Genomic DNA, 13,600 nt, shown 5'->3' with positions numbered 1-13,600 from the left:
TATAAATATGAAATCATATACGAAAACACATTAAAGAGATTAGAGCTCAAGCTGTGTAGAAATGCACCTTAAGAAAAATGGCCACAGCATGAGCACGAATGAGAGAAAAGAATTTATAAAACAATGTACCGTCTTAGAATATGCGTAAGAGATGAGCTGAATTAATATTTACCTGGTTTCCTGGATTTACAGGAGACAAGATGATGTAATTGTCACCATTTGATGATGTCACACGGGTGCCCTTGAGGGTCTGCGTACGAGTTTTGTAGTCATTTTCTTCCCGTTTCCCAGTCCATGACCATCTCGGCTCCCGGGTTCCATTTCCGCTGCTCTCAGAGCTGTTTCCCTTCTTACGTCGGCTTAGTTTGTGGTTGGAAGGTCGGGAAAGCAGCGGTGGTGTTTTGTTTTGGGTCTTGGTGGAGGGAGACAGACTGTCAAAGGCAGAGGTTTTATATGAGGGCCTGTGAATCAGGCCTTCATAATAGGGCTTCATGACTGGCACTGTCCTCCAGACCACCACTGTGATCTCGTTCCGACAGTTTCTAAAGGAGTAGAAACATTTTCTAAGCATACAACTTAAAATGTACATTTTAATCAATTATTTCCTATGATCTTTCCCAGTGGTCATTTCAAGGATAAACATATTTCCATAATTGGTTAGTTTCCATAAAAGGTTTCATCCCTCCAGCACAGTTCATTAGACATATTTTTACACTATAAAATTTTACTTTGTCAAATAATATGTCAGTAAGATAATTACTGTATTCTAGCACTTTCAATCTGATGTTTCCTTTGTGTATCGCAGGAATATAGGAGAAGTAAAGGAAATTAATGAACTGATGCTGAGAATTTATACATCCAATTTTTAACATCTTCTGGTTTCCTTTACCTATAATAATTGCAACCAGGCCTGTGAAATATTTTGTTATAACAAACAAAGCACTGAACACTTTATAATGACACTAAATGATGGCAACAATATTTATAACAAAAAATTTAGCTTGCTTTAATCACAAGGGACATAAAGTCAGTTAACTGGTTAAATTGATAAGAAGTTCAGTTAGCATTTTTTGGTTAAGACTTTTGGTTAAGACTTTTTTAATTTTATCAGTTGATTCATATAAGCAAAATTAGCAAAAATTATTTATTGCTTTATTATATATTATTTATTATATATTATTATATTATATTATCAATATGATATAAAAAGCTTTCATAGGCCATTTAGCACACATTATAAATGTGAAGTATTGTTGATTTCTTGTAGCTGTAGCTTACATTAGCTGTAACTTGTAGCTAGCCAATTTATTTTAGCCAACTGGTAACATGTAGCCAAGAGTAATGGTAATATCCAGTTCCAAGATCAAACTAAACAGGTTCACTGCTGGCACTAGAGTCTGATCAGGCTTATTAAGCTACTCAAAACACACAAGAAAGCTTAACCAGTTGTGAAATAATAACAAAATTAAATACTTTTAATTTCATGAAAGTCTATTTATAATAGATATTTCTTGTCATTTATTAGAAATCTCGAAGCATAATTAAAACAAGGCAAGACATTCAAGAATCTACGCGAGTAATGTTGATCACACACTAAAGCTGCTATGTGATATTAAAACAGTAAAAATGACAGACCTGATGGCATGTGCCAGGTCCACACATTTCCAGTGCTCTACAGGTTGGCCATTCAGCTGAAGGACTGTGTCCAACTGCTGCAAACCAGCCTGGTGTGCTGGACCACCTTAAATAATTTCAGAGAACAAAACTCCATCACTTACATTCCATAGTATACAATAATGGAAAATATCAGATATTTATAAACACATCAGTTTATGTTCTGCATGAACAATTTTCTAGAATGCCATGGGACTGACCTGGGTCCACAGCTTGCACACGCACAGGTGAGTCTGAGCAGATAGTGAAGCCGAAACCATCCTTTCCCCGCAAGATGGTAACCTGCATGAACACAGCATCAGAATTACTTCACCTTTTATGTGTTTAGCTCGGTCAAGCAATCAACATCTGGGTCAGTTCCCATTCAGAATCCAGTTGCTCAGGGCCTACACATTGTCCTTGGTCAAATTTATATCATTTATATTTATTATTGAGTTTATTATTGAAAAATGTCCAGGAAATATACTAAATGAAATATTTCATAAAAGATTATTAAATAAAAGACCACTTAGATTATTTTTGCTGGGATTAGAGAAAAGAAGGTCAAGCAAAACACACATTAAAGGAAAAGTACTTCATGTGAGAAATACAGTATCCTAGCAGCAGTAAAGTTTAAATGCCACAGCTCCAAACAGTCTGAGATATTAAAATGTACAAGTTGCTGGGAGATGTAGGGAGGCCTTTACTCTCAGTGGGAAGAAAGGGAAACGAGTTGCTTCTGAAAACCAGGGCTCAGTCAAACAGTGCAAAGGGGGATATTTGGACATGGCAGAGGTGAAATACCAAACGAAGTGGGTGCCAAAATAAATAGGGAAATGTGGAAAAAAAAAAGTCTTCCATGCAACAAAACTCCTGGTAGACAACAATAAAGTGGATAGATTAAGAGAGAGAGCGGACAAAACTATAAAATTTTGTTAGCATTCCTTTCATTTTTTTGCTTCCTCTGTGTCAGCTGGTTTAAGGACAGCACTGAAACAATATCAGATCTGGCTTTCCTCCTCTTCATCAAAACAATCTGCTTTCTTTTTTCATGTCTAAGGCCCACATTTGTAATGGCCTCTAACTGAACGATTTTACACTTCGTAGCATCCTCCATGGACAAGTACTTCTATGTCAGTAATCCATTATAATTTCATTCATGTAGTTTTACAAATTTCAGCAGATCTGTTTAATATCTTGTATTCCCTGAAAACCAAAGCACTGAAATAGTTTGCATAAAAAATGAAACCAGATCAATCTATAACAGAACAGATGCTTAATGCTTATTACTAAATTACTATAATGCTAAGAATATTTAGAAATAACATCAACTATTCAGTAAAAAAAAATATTCCATATATAAGTATGTCTCCTATATCAGAACAATGTAAAAACACTCCAACATTCAGCGTTTCCAAATTTCCCCATCAGCAAGACAAAAATAAGCAGCACAGACTAACCTGAGGTAAGTTGCGCTCAATGCAAAACCTGCAGAGTCCATGAATGGTATGCATAGCTCCTGACCTACACCTGCCTGCACATGTACACAACTCCCCTAAAGCTCTGTATGATTTGAAGAAGCCCGAATCACTACATGCATCAGTGCTGTTGTTCAGAGTGCAGTGCTAGTAAAACACTGCATGCCCGCTCATGGGAACCGCTCTGTATAAAAGAATCACAGGAAGTAACCTTCCAACCCCCCAGGCCGTAGCCAGGCAGTATGGCTGCACTTGATAAGCCAACAGGTTTCCTGAACAGTTCGGTACTGTAAGAGCTCTGCTCTCTCTCTCTCTCTCTCTCTCTCTCTGTCTCTCTCTCTCTTCTGCTAGGCCTGATTTCATGTAAACACAAAACATCCATTATGACTATGGGGCATTAAAGACATGTTTGTTTAAGCTGGGCACATGTCAGCAAGGTGTTACAGCGGGACTTTCTCCTGTACGTGGCAAAAAAACATGTGCGGCACAAGTTGTGGAACATTAATTTGCACACTTGATGATATGTATCTATAGGGAATAGGAATGCACAAAACAAAATAGATATGTTAAAACAAATTGAGCTTGTTAACTAAAAATAATAGCTCATTCTACAAAATTCACAAATGTAGCTCTTTACTAGATACATTCCCCTCAAGATTATATCAGCCAATTACTTCTTTATTAGTCCAATAAAAGTCAGGCGACAAACCTTAGGAACCTATAGGTCTCATTATTGTAAGACAAGAAGGAAAGCCATCTATGATTATAACTGGCTTTTTCAGTTTCCAGATATTAGGTAGGAAAACATGCCTTTGCCAAGAACAAACAGACTGGCAAGCGCAGGGAACGCAAAAGGAGATAAATCATAAACAACACGTAGAGGCGGGCTTCCTATTACAGCCACTTTGTTAGCCTTTCCCGTTTCCCAGCTTTGTCTGGAGAGAAAAGCCCAATTGGAGAGCAAGGCCTGGGAAAAGCTGCACGCTAAAGTGGATGGGCGGGTTTGGAATCAGTGTGAGGGAGTAAAAGGCAGAGACAGACAGAGAGACATAGAAAGAGAGAGAGAGAGAGAGAGAGAGAGAGAGAGAGAGAGAGAGAGAGAGAGAGAGAGAGAGAGCATGACAGGATCTGTGTGTGCGTGAGAGACAGAGAGAGACAGATATGAGAGACGGACAGAATGATGATGAACAATGAAGAATAATACAATGTATAATATCCACAACCACGCACTCCCGTTCTTCAGCATTAACACAGCTGTTTGACAATGACATTAAGCCATTAATGACAACTATGGATGTTTATTCATTTTTCAAGTTCTAAAATCACAAGTATAAAAAACAATCTACAAAATTAAATACTGTTAATACCCCACCATTTGAACCAAGCAAATAGACAAAGTTTATAACAACAGAAATATCCAGACTCTGGTTTATCTATCTTAAATGAAGTTTTGCAGTATGAGTAAAGTTTCAGTTATATTCCGTCACTAAGAAGAACCAAGGAGCACAGAAATTTGTCTGTATACAATATCTTCTCTCATGTTTGCTTTTTGCCTCATATCAACTTCGTACTATATCAGATGTCCATTTCTGCAGTCTGTCCATGCAAACAGAGACAGCAAATGACATTCGTCTTATTCTTGCAATCATCACTATGGTATGTGTAAAATTATGGATGCACAATTAATCAAATTTTAATTTGAATCACAGTTTTGTCTTCCTTGAGAAAATACTGAATTAAATAATTATGACGAAAAATTGTGATATATTTTTTTCCTTTTTATCGCTACTGTGCTACCTAATTAAAAGGTTTAAAAAGTCGAAGCTCACTCACGGTCAGCGATTGCATGTTCTCTGGGGATGAATTATCAGGTCCAGCATCATGTTTGGTCAGCGCAGCTTCTGAAACATACACAAGAGAGTCCCATGAGTCCCAGGAGGAAAGAGTGGCCTTTGAGAACATTGCTCCTGTCCTTGAGGAATCCTGAAACACAGCAGCACACTTTAACCAGAGTCTTGCTTCGGTTGACAGTCCCTCTGAGATGAAATGGAGTTAAAGAGATCTGTGTCTGCCTTTATTCATCTCACATGGAGCTTTACTCACTGCTTTAGCCAGAGAGAGAGAGAGAGAGAGAGAGAGAGAGAGAGAGAGAGAGAGAGAGAGAGAGAGAGAGGAACCAGCTTCTCTTAATGTATTATCCCAATCTAGCAACTACAGGCTCCCCCCACATCGCTCCCAGGAAACAATGTCTTTTTAAGCCTTCTTCATTGAAGGTGCTTTCAGCTGGGACACAATACAGCTGCCGTTCTCCCCTAAGGTCTGACCCAATGCTCTAACTATCCACTCTGTTATTCTCTCTCTCTCGTGTCATTTTGTCTCATCAATTTAATCTTTTCTGATTTCACACTTGGGACACGTGTCCTCCAGCTCTCTTCATCCTAACACACACCACAATTGTCAGTACTTTTGCTCACATAATTATTAAAGCAGCTTTACAAAGCCTTTAGTTAAATACAAAAGTAGAAGTTACACCCACTTGCGTTCGCCCTAACTAGTCACTCTGAATGAATGTCTCTGCAGGATGGTTGTGAAAGAATCTAATCTCAAAAGTAGATTTGAAGTGACTTGGACACTCCATTAAGCAATTAAAACAAATAAAAAAACAATAGCCTGTGTACATCTTTCTTATTACTGAATAGCACAATGTATTGAATACACTGTACAGTGATACATATGCTTCCTGCACTAAGATCCACACCTATGTAAGAAAAGTGCAAAGATGCTGCCATTGTCCATATTGTGAGTTTTAATGAAAAAGTTGATGACAGGAGCATTTCTGTGCAACACATTCAATAATGAGTAGATACAGTTATAAATCCATATAGGAAGTGATGCAAGTTTATAAGTCCATTTTAAGATTACAATTTGCTTAAATGTGTCTATTAAACAACATCCAGAGAGTGAGTAAATCAGCAAATCCAAGCATGAATACACTGTCCTTTCCCTTTATTGGTAAAAGGAAATACAGACATTTTCAAGACAATTCAACAATTCCTGGTTACAAAAATATAATTTCTGTTTTAAAAGGTCATTGCCCATATAATGAAAAGAAAAACATAAAATGTAAAAAGCATTAGAGAGGCTGTTAGTACAAACAGTTTTTCATGAATTTCTAGGCCTATGGCAGATAATCTATGTATGTAGCTATAAGCAGAGAAATAATCATCTTAACTCACCATCAGACTGCTTGATGTGACGTGTAGCTACTCGCAGATGTTTGTTCCTTCCCAGCTCCTCACCCAGGAGATAATACCAACCCCTGATCTCCTTCATCGAAAATTAAAAAAGTGAGCTTTGTCACAGGGCAGGGAGAAACACAACACACAGACAGACAGAGAAGGGGGGGGGGAGAGAGAGAGAGAGAGAGAGAGAGAGAGAGAGAGAGAGAGAGAGAGAGAGAGAGAGAGAGAGAGAGAAAGAAAGAAAGAAAGAATCTAAACAAATGTTCACTCAGTGTCTGTAAGGCCAACACTGATACAATGATCACCTTCCAAGAATACACGAGCCCTCACACCACAGGAGAAACCTTGGTCAATTTTGTCCTTGTCAATGTGACCTTTTTAGTTCTGGTGGGATAGCTGCAAGAAGACAGCGGTATATAAAAAATCTCTCTCTCTCTCTCTATCTATCTATCTATCTACAGTATATATATACACTGTATAAGTGCTCCATTTTCTGTTAATATAATCTTTAAGGGTCCAAAGTAAAGACCATCATATCTCTATGCATGTCCGTGTATATGCCTGGCCTTTACTTGTAATTTTATCTTATGCTTTGTTCATTTAAGTAATAAGCCCTAATGCACAAAAAAAGATTATTAGTGCTTATGTGTATACCTTTGCTGAAGTGATGAGGGAGTGAATACCAAAACTCATACAGCCCAGGAACTCACTCTGCCTGCTAGAACAAACACGCATCCAGTCAAACAGAAACTTTAAAGCTAAAACAGCAACAGGTTTAACAAACAGAAAGAAAATTATTGCTTATGGGTGCGTTGATTTTGCAGAAATGTATCAAATGATTCAGTACATAAATACAGAAATAAATATAGACCACCTAGAGGTCCGACTGCGATTCCAAGCGGTCACCAATAGTCTTTTCACTTGCTTCTCCTCACCCACATCTCTGTGCACAAACATCAAAAAACTCAAAACCATCAATCACTGTCCAACCAGATAAGGACAAAATACTAGAGCTCCGCTCCAGCAAATGCCTTCTATGTCTAATGAGGAAAAGCTTTTTTCTATTGATTCATTTTGGTCAGCACATATAGTTCCAACTATAAAATCATGCATGTAAAGCTAGGAACATGACAGAGCGAAATGAATAAACACGATTAATTATTCAGCTATGATAATGTGACATTTAGCTTACTCTTTATTTTCATGCATAAACTATTACTTTTGTGATTTAAAGCAAATGTATTAGGGATACTTAAATCAATAGCAATATGTTCCAGTAATATGCAAATAAGTCTGTAACAAATGCATCAAAGTATGAACCAGCAGCTACCTTTAAAGATAGCAAAGCATTTTGCTCATGTTATGTACCAGTTTAATCACATACTATTTCTGGTCATAAAATGTAGCAAAAATGTATAATGTATACTGGACTTACACAACAAAGGACTCATTAAAGACAGGACTCTTGCAATTGATGACAGTTCTGGTCTTTTGCCTTCTACTGTGGTCAACATCTGGAACCAGAGCTATCTGAAATAGAACATCTCTAATAAATGATTTAGACTAAGAAGTTTTACTATAACATGAGGCCATTTCTGTCATGGACGTAGAGGATGTCAGTCAATACATTGTATTTTAAGTAGTAATTAAGAGAACAGATGACTCGGACACTGAAAGCAGCACAACCTGTGTGGGTTCAGTCTAAGGGTAAAGCTCCTCAGAGGTTGACATGACAGAAATGGATGAAAACACAAATCTAATTTCCATTATATCGAAAACATTCTAAACATTCTAGCTACAATTAAACATTAAACATGTATTTTAAATGTTGCATCGTCCACTTTAAACACAAATTTATTTAAAACAGCAGTGTAAAGTACTGTATCTGACCTACCTTGACATACGAGTCACATGGCCTACACTCCCGTCCCAGCAGACCCCTAGCTTCTAGAACTGTAGGATTTTAACAGCAGAAAAGTTAGCATTTCCAAAGCAATGATACAATTATACAATTATATTGAAGCAAAGGTGAATAACCAATAACATTGATTTATAGCCTTTAAGTCATTTTAACTGTATACAAATACAAAACCTTCAAGTTTTCAGAACACACAATGCAGTACAACTTCAGTAGTGATTATCCAACTCACAACTAATTATCTAAACCTAATAGAGTACATGAGGGCTTATGGTACTTACTCCGAATATGTAGCAGATCATTGTCTGGTGTTACTGTCAGTTTCAGCTGACCTGTGTGCAAAAAGACATCCATTTTAAACACGTGTTATTGTATGAAAATCATGGTGATCTCAAAAACTCTACTTACTCTTTCAACAGTAAATGTATTTTTAACTATGACCATTTTGATTCTTAGACGATGATTTTGTAGTTGGGTTAAATCATGCAGAACTAAAAACCATTTTAGTTAACTGCCATTCACTAGAGAAACAATCGCTATAAAAGATCAAGACTCACCACAGGTTTGTAATATAAATGAGAATTTCTGCCATTTGTTAGACCAACCCAGTGCCTTGCTCTCTGTATGTTGACAGTCCATACCAAAAATACTTAACTAACAAAGCTAAATATTGCTCAAAACTCAAGGAACTATCATTTAACCAATGACAAAAAAACAACAGAAAGCAGGCACACATTTAACCGCCTTTCCACTTTTGAATAGCTGATAAGGCAGCTGGCATTCTGATTGGTCAGAGCTGCTTTAAAAGGAGCACAGGGGGTGTGTCAGCAGCTCTTGTTGGTCCTGCTGATATCTGAACAGACCAGTCATAATCTATGATCTGAGCGCAGTGTTGCCACGTACCTTATCATGCTTAACATATAATCTGAGTGAATAAAACAGGAAAATTTATCCAGAAGATAAATCACCTTCTCCTCGCTCCATACTGTATGCCTGTGCTCACAGCACAATCATTAGATCGCACAGATGACAGTTCAGCTGCATGTACATGGAGTGCATAGCCTTTATACTAAACCAGATACTGAAATCCATCATTGAAACAATACATATACTGCAGTCAGATATTTTATAGTAACATTTGTAATGTTTAAAAATCATTGATCTATAACATCATATATTGTATCAAAACTAAGTTCATGCTGCTGGAGGTCCCTGTTTAGTCTGTTAATGGACTTTACTTCCAGTGAGTCACTCATTAACCCAACAGGAAATAAACCATTCGTAAAACCCATGATGCCTCATTAATTCCTGCATGAGGTTATTCACGACCCTCAGCTAAGCCCAAGTTCACAGATCTGACTCATGTATGGAAACAATAACAGCAGACTTTGTTATTCCTATGTCATGAGCTTACTGTACATATGAGCTCATTTTTGCTGACGTGAAGGGCAGTGGTATGCAGGGGTCCCAGCAAAAGCAGAATAATTTTCATACTATATTATAACCCTAGAAATTGAACCAAGTAAAACACCCACTAAACACAGCATTACATGTACTAATGGCATATTGTTTCAAGGCAGAACAAATAATAGTAGCAGAATGAAACTATGCTTTACACAATAAAAGATGGTGATGCAGACAAATGCAGTGTTTTGTCACCAGCAGTTTTAGAGAGTGACTTACTGATACTATGCAGCATATGTAACTAAAGATTTGTGCACATTTGGATGTTAATACTTAAAATCAAAAATCAAAGTTTAACTGCATATAGTGTTTCTAAATGGGTCTTTCTTATCCAGTGCTTGGTATTTTGTGGCTAGTTTAAGGAATGACTTTCAACTGCCTATTACAGGGTTATTTTCACTAGATCATTAGTTAACTAAACTCTAAACTGAAATTTGTTTTATGCTATGTTGTTATTCCTGCTGTCGAGCCCTACAAAAATCTATGATCTTCAACCACTTTGACATGTTGGTTTATGGTTGTCACTTCTGCTGAAGCAGGATCCAAAACTTAAAAGATATTGCATGCTGCCATCTAGTGGTTAAAAGAGTGAAGATCCAGAACAAAAGATACTGTTTTCTGGACAGAGCATTCTCAAAATTTTAATTCCGCTGAAAAATGCATCATTACTGACTGAAAGAAATATGTACTCGAACACATAATACAACACAGACAGGCCTTTACTAATGATCTCAGTTACAAGAAGCGTGTATGTTTTACTGTTTTAAATATAAAGTCCCTCCTATCCCAACTAATAATATTCTTTGGGATGTTGAGTGTATTTGTTTCCATATTGGATGAGTTGTAAATCTACAGTGGCATGAACGTCAGAAATTAGAAAGTATAGAAATATGCTTGCCTTTGCCCCTAAATCCAGAGGGGTGAATCTTCCTTCTTTTTCTAGGGGCAGGTTTTGGAGAGGTACAGGTTTTCAGAGAGGTTTTAATAACTGTTGCTACTTTAACTTGTGCCCCTGGACTCCTGTGACACACCGTCCTCTTCCATTCACTGTTCTCTTGCCAACCTGGACGAACACTGACATAACCAAAAAATTAATAAATTAACTAAATTACCAAAAATTCTGTTTGTAATGTAGACATGGAACTGACCGTTTTTATTATTCCTATATCTACTGTTTAAAATTTCACCCTCAAGGTATCCAACCCAGTCTGGAACATCACCTGCTCAGCTCTGCCCATTTTGAATAAGAGACAACTCATGAGTGATATAAGTAGTTCCAACAGGGAGGGTTTTTGTGTGGGTGAAGAGGAACAATTCATGGTATGTGGACTCCAAGACAAATCACACTCATATGCACTTGATAAAATGCATCCCATTCCAGATTCCAGTCAGCGTTCCAAATCAGTCGATAAATGACCAGTGGGGTTGAGGTCAGGGCTCTGTGCAGGCCACTCAAGTTCCATTCAAACTCCACAAATTAATGTCTTTAAAAACCTTGTTTTGTGCACCAGGACAATGTCATGCTGTGCTTTAGAGGTTTAGCTTTAGATAGGTTTAGACTGCACCCCTTAGTTCCAGTGAAGGAAAATTTTAATGCTACAGCATACACAGTTTGGGGAAAGACCCAATATATGGGCATGGCAGTCAGGTGTCCACAAACCTTTGCCGATATACTGCATCATTCAATTGTACTTATATACTATGCTAGATCATTTTAGTGTGTATATACAGAAGAGCATCAACAGAATGAACCTCACAAGTTTGTACAGTAGGAGAGGTCAAGTTCTTCTCTTCTCTAAGAATGATCAGATGATCACTGGAACTGAAAATGGCAGTGAAACCATTTTTATGGCTTGGCTGAAAACTTTACATACTGTTATATTCAGATAAATATCACTAAAAGTAGATGTACGAGTTGCATGTAAAACATATGTGTTTTGATTTGAATAAAAGAAATTAAGTTGTTTACTTTAACTGATGTGAGGGAGCGAGTACCCTCCTCTGCCGCGCATCTCTTGCCGACGATTTCCTCTCCATGTTCTCTGGATGTCCTGTGATGTCTCTCCAATCTCTGCATAGCCTTTTCTCTAGTGGTCCTTGATAAATGTCTGGCTCCTGGAGCCAGCATGGCTCTTTAAAGGTGCTCCTCCTTGCAGAAGAAGAAGTAGAAATAATAATAATAAATAAATGATATGGCCAAAGGTATGTGGATACAAGAACATATCATACCCATATGTGCTTGTTCAATCTTCACACTCTAACAATAGCACCATTAATTTCAGGAAGGAGTTCTGGCACTCTTATTCAGTCCGTGATGGCTGTGTTTTGCCATCGCATTGACCTGAGCAAGCAAGAGCTTTATGAAGGAGAAGACTTTTAATTCTACATAACCAATCATGGTTAAAGATCATGTGTCATGATTAGCAGGTCAAGGTTATCAAGGTTAGCAAAGAGCCTCAGAACATGTAATTGAACATGCATCAGCTTTTGTGATAATCTTGAGTCTCCAGATCCACACATTCCCTATATTGGCAACAAACAAATGCCATAAAGTGAAAAAGTAGTCAAATTTTTGAGATAGATCATTAATGCATAATATTTTTGTACAAAATAAACAGGTTTCCTTTCCTTTCTTAGTATAGCAAAACAGGTCAATTAGTAGTAATTGTACAAACACTACAGATGCAGTAAATGGAGAGAATTTTGAAAAAAAATGGTGAAACAATCCTTCAAGGAATGCAAAAGAAAAAAGCTGCTTGAAAATTAACACAGCAGGAGTTTAATTAACTAATAACACAGTGAAGTCTAGATAAATAGGTTTACTACATAAAGAAGGATCTAATGTGTAGAACCAAAACAATGATTTCTCCTTAGTTATTTACTGTAAATCAGCAACATCAATTACATAAGTGAAAGTAAAAAAAAAAAAAAAGAACGCCACAACACGTTATGTAGCACAGCGTTGATAGCACAGTTTGGGTCTAATTAAAGCTCTAAGATTCACTGATGGATATTTCTAGAAAACTAAGAACCGTTTACTTGCCCGTGGCGGTCTTAAAAACGGTTTTATTGTTAACGGTTTCAAGAAAAAACTCCTTCTTGTATCAACACCCACCTTTTCTCCAAGTGTGCGGACTTCCTACGTCTTCTGCGGGTCTCCATCTTGGCGGTACCGACAGGCAGCATTCACACGTCCTGTTGTCAAAAGCTGGAAGTTCACAGGAGCCGCCTCTCACATTCAAACCCTTCGCGTTGTCACAGCGCGAGCCCGACATCCGCCAATCCGAGCTTTGCATTTTAAAACCGCTGGCTACGTCCATCCTCGCGCACTACCCTACTAAACAGTACAGCAAAAATCAGGATCTTCAGCAGTCACCAGAATAAACAGCATACTCATTATTAAGGTAGTATGCAGCTTAAAATAACATCAGTGCAGGGTGTTAGCAGAACTGCAGCCTTAACTACAGGATGTTTCGATTCTGTGTATATATTTTAATTTATACAATAATATATAGGCTGTTATAGGAGCCATAGAGTTTTATATTCCTTAACCTGCCTCTAACAAATCATATTAGGCCTTTATACGGTTAATAATACTCAGAAATAATAAAACATTAACATTAGGAATGGTTGATTTGTGATTTGAGAAACATGCATTTTATTAAGTCACTTGCAGGAATGGAACTGTATGATTGGTTGATAATATAATCATATAGAAGTGAATTAAATATGCGTTCAAATTTCTAAGTGAGTATCAGTGTAACAACTCCATACACAGAATTGTCTCTACATCTTCCAAGGAAAGATAACTATGTATATGTGTATCTGTACTGTTTGCATCTTAT

At 37.3% G+C, this 13,600-nt stretch overlaps 1 protein-coding gene across 9 annotated transcripts in view; it reads right to left on the bottom strand.

Annotated features, from left to right (window-relative positions):
* LOC113637676 (regulator of G-protein signaling 3-like) overlaps positions 1-13,037 on the bottom strand; it is a 28,232-nt gene extending 15,195 nt beyond the window's left edge. The window contains exons 1-13 of one of the 9 annotated variants that reach the window (XM_027138474.2): positions 12,871-13,037; positions 11,725-11,904; positions 10,654-10,829; positions 8,573-8,623; positions 8,268-8,326; positions 7,809-7,903; positions 7,248-7,316; positions 7,028-7,091; positions 6,368-6,458; positions 4,965-5,032; positions 1,875-1,956; positions 1,636-1,741; positions 173-542 (exon numbers count right to left, since the gene is read on the bottom strand). In XM_027138474.2, coding sequence (XP_026994275.2) covers positions 173-542; positions 1,636-1,741; positions 1,875-1,956; positions 4,965-5,032; positions 6,368-6,458; positions 7,028-7,091; positions 7,248-7,316; positions 7,809-7,903; positions 8,268-8,326; positions 8,573-8,623; positions 10,654-10,829; positions 11,725-11,904; positions 12,871-12,941 — 1,482 coding nt within the window. In that variant the 5' untranslated portion in view covers positions 12,942-13,037. Of the gene's footprint in view, positions 1-172; positions 543-1,635; positions 1,742-1,874; positions 1,957-3,113; positions 3,298-4,964; positions 5,033-6,367; positions 6,484-7,027; positions 7,092-7,247; positions 7,317-7,808; positions 7,904-8,267; positions 8,327-8,572; positions 8,624-8,848; positions 9,043-10,653; positions 10,830-11,724; positions 11,905-12,870 lie in introns of those variants that run through there. The other 8 variants (XM_027138470.2, XM_027138471.2, XM_027138472.2 and 5 more) reach the window with 8 other exon arrangements.
* Positions 13,038-13,600: the final 563 nt, after the last annotated feature.

This window comes from Tachysurus fulvidraco, chromosome 9 (assembly GCF_022655615.1).
Source record: "Tachysurus fulvidraco isolate hzauxx_2018 chromosome 9, HZAU_PFXX_2.0, whole genome shotgun sequence".
In the NCBI taxonomy this organism is placed as follows: Eukaryota; Metazoa; Chordata; class Actinopteri; order Siluriformes; family Bagridae; genus Tachysurus; species Tachysurus fulvidraco.
This window is presented reverse-complemented; position numbering and strand designations above follow the sequence as displayed.